Below are 13,092 nucleotides of genomic sequence, written 5' to 3'. Positions count from 1 at the left end.
CAAGGCTTCCAAACAAGAAATGGAAATCAGGAGGGTGCCTGAAGCCTGAAAGTAGAACAAATTGTGAAGATATGATTGACTATAAGGCTTCAAAATCAACTGTACCAAAGATGAGCTTGGATCATTGCCCAGAACAGAACTGAATGGTGATGTTCATTTAGGTCCTGACTGTTGAAACAAAATAAAATGTAGTAATTGTGCTCTGTTAGGTACACAGACATGTTAATGTTTTCCAATTTCCCCAACTGGGGATCTGGTGTCACTTTCCCTGTTGCTCCTATTTCATGCTTCAGCGGTGAGAGTTATTGCTGCTCTGGACTTTTACTGAATGCCAGGTTTTTGGCAAAGAAGTGGGATCCAGGTGAAAACATCCATCTCATGCTGCATGTGAGTGTGCTGCAGGTGGCTGTGAAAACGGCTTTTCAACTTGGAAATCATTTCTTTAATTGACCTTTTCATGCTTGGATGATGTGCACCTCCATCCTGGTGTGTGATGGTTGCTGGACCCAGGTTATGAATCTCAGCAGTTTGGGCCCCAGAACCCTTCATCTCCAACAACTAGGGAAAGCCTTGGTTTCCACAGGCAGTAGATGTGTACATTGATCTTCTCCTCCCTTAAGAGGGAAATAATTTATTCACAGTTTCCTCACACTCATTTCTCAGGAATCTATCAGTTGAGTTTTATGATAACCTTTCTGATGGACAACAGGTATGACTCCCCCTAAAGCTCACGTGTGAAGCAGCTGCACTCTTTCCCTTTCTCCTTGGGAGCTGCAAAGAAGAATAGATTCCATGTTGTGGCTCCTAAGGCCAAAATCCTGCTTACCAGCCTAGCAACTTCGGAAATTTCCCAGCCCACCTGTAGGAGCAGTCCAACTCTACAGTACAAATGACTTCCAAACAAACATTTTCTACATACTAAATTAGAAAAATAACAGCAAAACCAACAAGGAGGTGACTCAGAGGGAAAAAAGGAGGGGGCAGATGGGACATGTGATTTATCTATTCCGTTTTGGTTTCTTTACCTGAGTCAAATTTTGAGAAAGTTAAGCCCTCTCCTTTCTACCCACTATTTACCACAAAGTCTTCAGATTTCAGTAGTTGACTTAAAGCAGGTAACTTTTCTTCAGCCTTCCAAATGGTCTAAAGATGTTGTCAGGTACAAGATATTTCATTAAGGATCTGTCTGGTTTCTTGAGGGGGTCTAAAGTTTGGGCCTTAGACAAGGTAACCTAAAATTGGTCCCTATTAATGAGAGACAGCAGGAAGGCTTCTTCCAGGGTTTGTAAATGAACCACCAACTGAAACTCAAAGAAAATTCCACATCTCCTTGCTTTGTACAATCAACATTTTTTTTTTTTTTTCTGGTACGCGGGCCTCTCACTGTTGTGGCCTCTCCCACTGCGGAGCACAGGCTCTGGACGCGCAGGCTCAGCGGCCATGGCTCACGGGCCCAGCCACTCCGCGGCACGTGGGATCCTCCCAGACCGGGGCACGAACCCGAGTCCCCTGCATCGGCAGGCGGACTCTCAACCACTGCGCCACCAGGGAAGCCCAACATTTTTTTTACTAGTTGGTGTATGACCTTGGAGCTACCCAATACGTTAAATAGCTTCACACTTTCAAAAGGGGGATGGGGGGGAAATGAGGGGTAAAATTATTTTGCGGGTTTTGGCATAAATCTGTATTTCACATAAACTATGTGTGAGCTGCGTCTTTGAGAAGAACACGTGCAATGCAGTTTTGATCTTCATTTTATAGATGTACATAAGTAATACAAGGCCTGTTTTGATCATACAATTAAAAACAAATGTGATCCAGTATTGTAATACTCTTTGTCACCGATATTCCTGAATAACAACTCTCAATCAGTATGGGAACCATCGTGATCGAATGGCTTTGGAGACCTGGAGCTCCATCCTCATTTTTGCCTGTGAACTTCTCCACATTCCATCTGCAGGGTAGGGGCTCTTTCACAAGTAATCATCCGAATGGGATAGCGTTTTGATGCGTGATAGGCTCCGGAAAGAAATAATCTAAAAACATTTTCAAAATGGTTTTCACAGTCTCCTTCTAAGTGCTTTGCTTAACATTTAACAACTATCTTCACCATGATTATGATTTAAGAGTTACAATTTAAGACTTTTTCAGAAATGGTGGTGTTAAAGCTGTTTGTATCAGAATGCTTTTAGCTGTAGGTTAACAGAAGATGTAACTGAAAGCAGCTCAAATAGTAAAGGTTTATTTTTAATTTCACATAACCAGAAATCTGGAGGTAGGATGCCAGGATTGGTTCATTGAGCAGCCCAGTGATGTGATCAAGGTCCAGGTCTTATTTGCCTCTGATGGCCATGCTCAGCTTGTGGGCAATGATATCTCACTTGGCCACGGTACACAGGGATCTCATGCAGTGAGGACAACCTCTAGTGGAAAAGAGGGGCTTTTCTTCCTATGTGCTCTTTTCCTTAGGCTAGAAATCCAAGACTTGCAGCATGCATCCCTCCCTCTTTGCTGGTACAGTGGGCTAGGCTTGGGTCGTATGTCCATACTCAACCCACTCACTAGTAAGGGAATGGGACCACCATGATAGGTTTGAAGAACTCTGCTTCACCCCCTGGACTGGAGAAAGGTACAGTGAATACCTGCACCTCAAGGAACAAGGAGGGGTGAGGAGGGTGTCTGTTAAGTCAACAGCCAAAGGTGCTCCCCACTGACTTTTTGGATAACAACAGTTTTTATTTTAATATTTAGTATTAATATTTCTGTGTTTTATTATATTACTGAACTATGCATTGACTTTTTCCCACACTGACAGAATTATCCTGGTGTCTCTCTTAAGGACAAAACTTTATCCTATGGGGAAAAAAAGTTGATCCTAGGGCCTACTTTTTTTTTCTCATCTGATCCACCTAGAAAATATTTAATAAACAACCCAAAAGTTTTCCCAGAAAATGATCCTGTTCATCTCAGCCCAGATCTATCAGTTATGCAGGTAGTGTGGTATATTACTTTAAAAGAGAATTGAATGGAAATGGACTAGAAACCTGATTTTTAATTGCTTCTTCTGCTTCCTCCTAAAATAAGAAATGACAAAATATTTTTGCAACAGAAATAACTTGACTTTTCAAAGGTGTTTGTAAAAATGATTTTATTTTAAGAAAAACTACAATACCTTTACCGCTCAGTGGTCAAGGAAAGAGACTGTGAGGACAGTGGAACTTGATTTGAGTTGCCGTCCCCTGTTTGGTAGTGATAGGCTCACAGACTTCACCTGCAAAATGAAGAAAATAATTATTGCTACCTCAAAGGATTGTTGTGAGAATTGGATGAGATTAAATATGTCCATATGCCTTCATATATTTATTCTTAACAGAGTGGCTAGTCCATATTAAGCATTCAACAAATTTGACTATTTTTACTTATAACAATGTCAACAAAAGTCTATACACATCCAAGTTAACATTTCCCTACACAGGATAGTTAAAATCGAACTCACAACTTTTAGAAGAAACAACTCTGAGAAATTATATGAGGGCTTCCATACAGTTCATACAACAGTTTTATGGGAGGTCTTGCATTGGTTCTTCTGTGTCTTCCAAAGAGTTCTCCGGTTGGCTTGATGTGGGTCAAAACTTAAAACCACTGTGGTGGGGCTTCCCTGGTGGCGCAGTGGTTGAGAGTCCGCCTGCCGATGCAGGGGACACGGGTTCGTGCCCTGGTCTGGGAAGATCCCACACACCGCGGAGTGGCTGGGCCCGTGAGCCATGGCCGCTGAGCCTGCACGTCCGGAGCCTGTGCTCCGCAACGGGAGAGGCCACAACAGTGAGAGGCCCGCGTACCGCAAAACAAACAAACAAACAAACAAAAAAACACTGTGGTGGTTTTACTGTCTTTCCAGTAGACATTAGAATCTCACTTTCCATTCATTCAGGGAGTCGACTGAATGTCCTGGGAAGTAAGCAGGATAAAGCATGTTGATATGGGTGTCACAAATCTCTTAACTTCCCTGTTTATTGTCCTGGTAAGATATATGCTCTGTATTTCAAGCCAAAATTACATGAACACAGAAAAAATTGGCAGAATGAACAGTGCATGTGAGTACAAACATCAGTTCTTTAGCCAAAAAAAAGAAGTATCTTCTTCATAAAACATTACAAGTTCTTTTGGTTTTTTAGAATCTGTATATCCTACTTTACATTAGGATAACTTCCAGTAATTTTCTAACCAAGTCAGAAAAATATGTCATCAGCTTGAGGCCTTACCCACATTCTCTTGCTCACATTTTTAAAAAAATTGTGTTGAAGTATAGTTGATTTACATTTACAATGTTGTATTAATTTCTGCCGTACAGCATAGGGATTCAGTTATGCATATATCAATATATATTTGTTTTCATATTCTTTTCCATTCTGGTTTATCACAGGATATTGAATATAGTTCCCTTTGCTATACAGTAGCACCTTGTTGTTTATCCATCCTATAAATAGTAGTTTGCTAATCGCAAGCTCCCAATTCTTCCCTCCCTCACCCCCTCTCCCCCTTGGCAACCACAAGTCCATTCTCTGCCTATGAGTCTGTTTCTGTTTCATAGATATGTTCATGTCATATTTTAGATTCCACATATGAGTGATATATGGTATTTGTCTTTCTCCTTCTGACTACTTCGCTACATGATAATCTCTATGTCCATACATGTAGCTGCAAACAGCATTATTTCATTCTTTTTTATAGCTGAGTAGTGCTCCATTGTACATATATACCACATCTTCTTTATCCATTCATCTATCGATGGACATTTAGGTTGTTTCCATGCCTTAGCTATTATAAATAGTGCTGCTACGAACATAGGGGTGCATGTATCTTTTCGAATTATAGCTTTGTCTGGGTATATGCCCAGGAGTGGGATTGCTGGATCATACGGCAACTCTATTTTTAGTTTTTTGAGGAACCTCCATACTGTTTTCCATAATAACTCCACCAATTTACATTCCCACCAACAGTGTAAGAGGGTTCCCTTTTCTTCACACACTCTCCAACACTTATTATTTGTAGACTTTTTAATTATGTCCATTCTGACTTGTGTGAGGTGGTACCTCATTGTAGTTTTGATTTGCATTCTTGCTCACATTTTGGGTGTGACTCTTTGGATTGGCCCAAGTGCCACTCTTACCTGACCAAAGGCTTTTCAAGGAAGAGGGCATGGTACAGAGGTACAGCAGCAGCCACTTTTGCTGTAGGGACCAATTTCCTGATCTGGGACTTTGGGTTGTAAGGAGATAAAGAAATTTATTATAAATGTTACTGGGTATCTCAAAGGATCAAAAACAAAGGGAAATGTCAGTATTTAAGAAGGGTCAAGGTGTAACTAGGCTTAAAGAAATCCTGGCAGCAGGATCACACTCACAGTATCAGAACTTCTCTATCTTTCTTCTTTGTTTCCCTGAACGATGGCTTCCTTCTTTCTTATCACTGCAGATTGACAGAAAACATGACTGCTGTTGATATTCTAGCTTTATATCTTAGAGCTTCAACCACACATAGTGAGGCTCACCTTTTCAATTCCAATTCCAAAATCCTGGAGAAAAGCACTGCTTGGGTCAGATTAACTGGGGCACAGAGGCAGAATACCACTTGGATCCATTTAGCGAGATGCCCAGTCAACCACTGCCTACTAGCAGTATCATATTGTACTAATACATTGGTTCCAGTGGTTTAAAAAAAATTGGGTGGGGCAATTCTCAGCAGAAGAGGTGCCAGCCTGGCTATTCCATAGTTGCCCAATATTGCATGGATATACTGTAAAAATAATGCAAGGAAATACATAGTTCTAGCTTCCCATTTGCCAGCAAACGCTGCCCATGGTCCTTGAGAATCTCCCTTTAAAGCTCTTCATTCCTCATTAGAGAGTTCAGGATGGTGGGATGGCTGGAGCTGGTGGGGGAGGGGAAGATGATTGCACATGAAAGGAGCAGAGCAGAGAGAGGAGAAAGAGGACGCATCAAGGAAGCATCGCCAACATGAAGCAGAGGGCTCTGGACCTCCCAGCTCTTTTCAGATTAAATCCTTATGGTTCTCCCAGCTGCCTTTCTTCCCTCCTGCCTTACACCTCTTTTTAATATTTTCTCTCATCATTTTTTAAATGAAGACCTTCTGTGTTGCTTATAAGACTTCTGTCCTCCTCCAGAGAAGCAGTGCTCCACGTTAGGCAAAAGTTTAAAGTAATGCAGAGTTTGTCTCTTCAGAAAAGTGCTTTCCCATGTCTTCTTGTTCTTTTTCTTAGAATAACAAAATCTGAGGATTGGAGTAAACCAAGCTTGAGGTCCCTCAAATCCTTTCATTGCTGTGTCCATTTCTGGCATCCATGATGAGTGGCCATCCAGACCACTTGACCACATACCAAAAGGAACTCACACTTTTCAAGAGTCCATTCTATCTTCAGATAGTTCAGATTATTAGAAGTACTTCCTTGTATTAAGCTCCCACTGAGCCAAAAATGTGTCTTTCCTTGTTGCTTGAACCTGTTGGTCCTAGTTCTACCACCTGGAAACAAACAGAAAAGTCTAATCTCTTTCCTACATGCTCATTTTTCAAAAGATCCATCATGTTTGTCCCTAAGCTCTTTCTTCTCCAGGCTGAGCAACTGTTCGACCTATATCTGTTCTCCATTGTATGGGATTTCAAGTACCTCTATTAATCAGGACACTCTGTCCTAAAAGCTTTACTTACTTAAATGTTCTTCTTTGTTTCCCCCCTATAACCAGACATAATCTTCCAGATGGGAAAAAATCAGCCCAAGAAGAACAGAACTAATAATGTCTTTTATTATAAATATAGAACTTCTATTCAGGAAAATCACATTTATCTTTTAGGAAGACCAAACCTATGCTTAGTCACTCTCATGCTGAAAATTATATAATAATTAATTTATAATGAAATTTAAATGACAAAGAGTATTTACGTTTTACAAGTGAATTTCAGGCATCAGTAGTTGGAATGGAAAGGAGGTGGGGGGAATTCATGAATTCCCATAGTTCTTCAAAGCAGATTCTGCTTTACTTCCTATATACAAATGCTAGTACTATTCATTAGGTTGAAAATAGTGGGCAAAATAAGCCCACATCAGGGGATCATTTGATTCCTTTCTTCCTCTTCTTAAAATCCATAATCTTAACAAATATTTGTGTCCTGGTTACATACACATGCGTGCACACATACACACACACAAACACTCTGGGATAAGCACTGTAGTGCACACCTAGCCCTCAAGGAACTAACAATTAGAAGCTGTAAGAAAATCCTTTTGCTTCCCTCACTGAAGGGTGCTGTGTAAGCCAGTGAATCGAGGAAGAGCAAGAGGTCACCATGTTGGATTGGGTGGCACAGTGGGTTAATCTGAATAAATTCTTAATGTTATTGTTCCAGAAGCTCAGCTAGAAGCAGAACCCAAATAAGGGAGCTGGAGTGAAGTTTGATGGGTCAATCAGAGAAGCTCCAGCTTTCTCTAGGATATTATATGTATATCCTAAAATAGGAACATGTTGAGTCCTGCCTTTATCTGTAGCCACTTATGGGTTCACCAGGGAAACTGATTATCTCAGAAAATTATGCAGAATATTCTCTTCTGTTGAAATATTTTCAGGTTTAAATGAGGGTATAGCATATATATATGTAAAGATTCCAGGACAGACAAATATAAAATTTTGAATCTTAAATTTTAATGAGAAGTAAGTGGTGACTTTTTATAAAACTTATCATAAGCATATGGCACTCATTCTTTTTTTTCCTAAAAATGTCTGAATATGTAACCATGAGTCTCTCAATATTGGCAACAATAGCTGTCCCATGCCCTGTGAGATTGCATATCAGCAGGGGAGTTTGACATTTCTTCTGTCAGCAACATATGTCCCTGTAATTTGCCCTCCCTGACTTCCTTCCATCTCCACCAAGGAAGTTAAAAAAAATATGACTAATTCAGGACAGAGCTGGGAGCCCTAGTTCCACAGCCATAGAGTTTGTTAGTTCCCCTGTGTTAGTAAACCTAAAATTGAGGTTTTCATCACCTGGTTAGCCTCAGATGTTTCAGTCTAGTGGGCTTAGGTATAGCACTAACCTCATTTGGTGACCACAGGGAGGAGATGCAAGACGGTAGACAGCTTGAGGCTACTACCAACCACACAACTGGGAAAATAAATTCAAGATTCCTTAGATTAAGGAGGGCTGACTTTAGCTTTAACGTACAACTCATGATTATGTTTAGCAACTTACCTAAGGGGTTCCAGTCTCAGTATCATTTATTCCTCTTCTGAATGTCATAGTATATAGATGTAGAATTCATAATCTCTTCACTTTAGAATTAAAACAAAGGAAGATTTCATGACTGATGTGCTACATTGAATAATTGGGAATACTTTAAGATTAGTTGCTTTACCCATAAACAATGGCACAATCACCTGTTTCCTAATTCCCTTACTTATATAAATCTTTTTATTTCTCCAATAGGTTGTTCGGTTTTTACAAGGGAATTCTGCCACCCATCTTGGCTGAAACACCAAAAAGAGCAGTGAAGGTAAACATTGTATGCCTTCCCACCAACTGAAAATAGACTGTAGTAAGAACTTCAGCATCAACACATCCCACCGTAAACTATGGGACTTAATGGAAATTAAACATAAAATCCTAAAACTTCTAAAATTTTAAAAAATCTTAAATTTTTTAAATTGTAACAATTTTTATCATAATTAGACTTGGTCAGTCTCTCAAATATTGCTATATTGATTTGTGGATTTTTTTTCCAGGTAAAGGCATTCCCTTCTAATGGGGAAATTATACAAAAAGCACAGTGGTGAATGAAATTCATGTAATCAAACCACAGCAGCCACAAAAGAGCTTGGACTTTTTCTCAAGGCAATTTATAACTTTGCCTTTGGAGCAATAATTATTAAAGAAAGAGAGAGGGAGAGGAGAGGAGAGAGGCGAGGTAGAAAAGCCTTTCTCCTTAAATCAGTCTCATTTTATGAACAGAGCACACTAAAACATTATATTTCTTTGTGTATGATTCTCATATAGCACATTTATTTGGTGTGCTAACTTCATTTTTCCCCCTGGTCTCCTCTGTTAAAATTCTCTATTCTGGTTTTCACAAAATCATTACTTCCACTACACTGATTTCCATTCTTTTTTTTTTAAACATCTTTATTGGAGTATAATTGCTTTACAATGGGGTGTTAGTTTCTGCTGTATAACAAAATGAATCAGCTATACATATACATATATCCCCATATCTCCTCCCTCTTGCATCTCCCTCCCACCCTCCCTATCCCACCCCTCTAGGTGGTCACTGAGCTGATCGCCCTGTGCTATGGGGCTTCTGCATAATCTTGTAACTATGGACGTTTATGTACTACCTGCTGGTTCAGTATCTGGATAAGAACATGGAGATCTAGCAGGACCTCCGGGGAGAAAGAACTAAATCTGATTGCACTTTTATAAGTTCTTTCAGACAAAAGTCCTGATCCCAGTGGCTCTGACTGGCATTGCCCCTCCCCCCACACCACTGACATCACCAAATATGGCTTTGTCTTTCCATAATAAGGATAACATAAACTTAGACTGAAAGACTTCCTTTCCAGCTAATGACATAAAGCTTTTTTCACATACATTACTCAATTTGTATTCCCAACATTCCTGAAAGGTAAGAAAAACAGCTTATATACTTATATCAGTTAATTAAGAGGGTGACTGAGTTAAAAATTATAATTAAAAAAACCCCAACATATATACACAGACACCAAACTTTTACATCCTGTGAAAATGGTGATTTAATAGGATTTAATTCAGGTCTAGAATTCAGAAAGCAAAGCTTTAAAACATGCTTTCTCTGTAAATTCATCCTCTTCATTGCCATAGTTTTTGTGATTTTATATTATTACTTCAATACAAATTTGATTATAAGGATCTGAATCAAAAAAAAAAAAAAGAAAAGAAAAGGATCTGAATCGCAATAGACAATCTGGAAAAAGTTCACCAAAGTACACAAGAGGGCTGAGTTGAATTATGAAATGGCTTCACTTGATAAAAGATTGCCCAAGTAAACAAACAGAGCATAGTTCCTGTTCAAAAGGAAAGTCACTTTGTCTCCATGGAATAATATATTCATTTGTTCAGTTTTACGTGTATAAATAAAGTAAACTATAATTAGTTTTCCATGGAATATTTTTTCTTAATACTGTATGTTGGAGACAATTTAAACTTTAAGAGGATTAAGGTTTATCAATGTTGAACAGTCTTTTACAGAAGAAAAAAAAAAAAACTTGAGCTTTACAAAACTGAATTAGTCTCTACTTAAAAAAAGCAATGCTCCCTGCCAGAACAATGGTTAACAGATGAACTTTTGGGCAACTGGATATGGTGTATGTGTCCCAGACATGTTGTTTCAAGTATATTTTACCTTAAAATTATTGAGACATATGGTAAGTACGTTGGCTTTTTAAGTATAACTTCGAGTTTAGTGTATCTTTGCCAGATGGATAGCACTAGTTTTTCAATACAATTTATGAAAGCACTCATTTTATAGATACTTTATCTTAGGATTTGTGAGGAAAATGATCATCTGATTGCAACCGTTTCATACATCATAAACTGCTTCATTGTATGTCATCGAAGTTTACTTTGAAAAAATATTTAGAGACCATAGATATATACATACACATACATATGTATATATGCTCTCTGAATATTATGTGTGTGTGTGTATATAAACAGACAATGCCTAGAAACAGATAATGTTGTTTTTTCTGTACTTTATTCTTTGAAATGAGATTCATCATTAAAATAATAAGATTCATTTATGCTAAATAAGTGAAACTTCCCCTTTCACAAATGAAGACAGAATTAGTATTGTAGTTAGCAAAAGGAAATGAAGACCTCAGAAAGAGACCAGCTGTTTACTCAGGGATGGCAGGAACAACGTGCCAGGTTCCAGGATCTAGTCTTGAGCTTCACAGGTCCAGGAACACCATTATTCCATGGTCAGATTCTCAAGGACTGCTTAATGCTAACCAAACTCATGAAAGATTATACTGATATACTGTGAAGTCTATTTGTTCACCACTGTATTTCCAGCCAAGATGAAGTCACAGGGACCAGATTTTCTCTCCTGCCTGAAACAGCAAGAACAGAAAATGAACAACATATATGAAACCACAATTTTTAAGACACTGGACATAAGACAAGGAGGGAGAGTCATACCTGAGATGGAAAACAAATGAGATGAGCCCTATGGATTGCCCCAGCTCACTGGCTTGAGAGAGTTTCCAGGGACACACAGGAGAAGTCCAGTTGACTCCCTCAACAAGTGGACTCCCTGGGTTGAGAAGGAGGTGAGAGGCCAGGGAGGGCAAGGCACCTAGAGTTCGCAGGCCATAGCACCAGAGAAGGAGAGAGCTGCACAGAGAGAGACACTAAGGTCTGCAGAGGGACGCCTCAAGTATTCAGCTGACCTGAGCACATATGAGGAAACGAGCAAGGGCTGGAAACAGCCGTCCAAAGGATTCGAGGGATCAGCGCTGGGCAGTCATGTGGGGCTGGGAGCAGTGTCTGTTCCCACCAGCCAAACTGGGAGGCCTCAAAATGCACAGGGTGGTAGAGACCTTCAAGATGGCAGAAGAGTAAGACATGGAGATCACCTTCCTCCCCACAAATACATCAGAAATACATCTACATGTGGAACAACTCCTACAGAACACCTACTGAACGCTGGCAGAAGACCTCAGACTTCCCAAAAGGCAAGAAACTCCCCAAGTACATTGGTAGGGCAAAAGAAAAAAGAAAAAAACAGAGACAAAGAATAGGGATGGGACCTGCACCAGTGGGAGGGAGCTGTGAAGGAGGAAAAGTTTCCACACACTAGGAAGCCCCTTCACTGGCGGAGATGGGGAGTGGCGAGGGGGAAGCTTCGGAGCCACGGAGGAGAGTGCAGCAACAGGGGAGCAGAGGGCAAAGTGGAGAGATTTACGCACGGAGGATCAGTGCCGACCACCACTCACCAGCCCGAGAGGCTTGTTTGCTCACCTGCCGGGGTGGTCGGGGGCTGGGAGATGAGGCTCAGGCTTCAGAGGTCAGGTCCCAGGGAGAGGACTGGGGTCGGCTGCGTGAACGCGTCGTGAAGGGGGCTAGTGCGCCACAGCTAGCCGTGAGGGAGTCCGGGAAAAGTCTAGACTTGCCTAAGAGGCAAGAGACCATTGTTTCAGGGTGCACGAGGAGAGAGGATTCAGAACACCACCTAAATGAGCTCCAGAGATGGGCGTGGGCTGTGGCTATCAGTGCGGACCCCAGAGACAGGCATGAGATGCTAAGGCTGCTGCTGCAGCCACCAAGAAGCCTGTGTACAAGCACAGATCACTGTCCACACCTCCCCTCCTGGGAGCCTGTGCAGCCCGCCACTGCCAGGGTCCTGCGATCCAGGGACAACTTCCCCAGGAGAACACATGGCGGGCCTCAGGCTGGTGCAACGTCACGCCAGCCTCTGCCGCTGCAGGCTCGCCCCACATTCCGTACCCCTCCCTCCCCCCAGCCTGAGTGAACAAATCCCCCTAATCAGCTGCTACTTAACCCCATCCTGTCTGGGCAGGAACAGACGCCCTCAGGCGACCTACACAGAGAGCTGGGGCCAATGCAAAGCTGAACCCCAGGAGATGTGCAAATAAAGAAGAGAAAGGGAAATCTCTTCCAGCAGCCTCAGGAGCAGCGGATTAAATCTCCACAATCAACTTGATGTGCCCTGCATCTGTGGAATACCTGAACAGACAACGAATCATCCCAAAATTAAGGCAGTGGACTTTGGGAGCAACGATATATATGTTTTTTCCTTTTTGTCTATTTGTGAGTGTGTATGTGTATGCTTCATTGTGTGGTTCTGTCTGTATAGCTTTGCTTTTACCATTTGTCCTAGGTCCTGTCTGTCTGTGTTGTTTTTTTTGTTTTGTTTTGTTTTTTTACTATACTTTTTAGGGCTTGTTATCATTGGTGGATTTGTTTTTTGGTTTGGTTGCTCTCTTCATTCTTTCGTTTTTTTTTTCTTTTTTTATTGCTTTT

General features: G+C 40.8%; 1 protein-coding gene across 5 annotated transcripts in view; it reads left to right on the top strand.

The window, feature by feature from the left end:
- Positions 1-13,092, top strand: part of SLC25A21 (solute carrier family 25 member 21) — a 528,472-nt gene that overhangs the window by 445,428 nt on the left and 69,952 nt on the right. For all 5 annotated transcript variants that reach the window (XM_081227232.1, XM_081227234.1, XM_081227231.1 and 2 more), the window contains exon 4: positions 8,500-8,566. In XM_081227232.1, the coding sequence (XP_081083358.1) occupies positions 8,500-8,566 (67 nt within the window). The remainder of the gene's footprint in view (positions 1-8,499; positions 8,567-13,092) is intronic.

The sequence above is a fragment of the Mesoplodon bidens genome, assembly GCF_964165515.1.
Source record: "Mesoplodon bidens genome assembly, chromosome: 3".
Classification (NCBI taxonomy): Eukaryota; Metazoa; Chordata; class Mammalia; order Artiodactyla; family Ziphiidae; genus Mesoplodon; species Mesoplodon bidens.
This window is presented reverse-complemented; position numbering and strand designations above follow the sequence as displayed.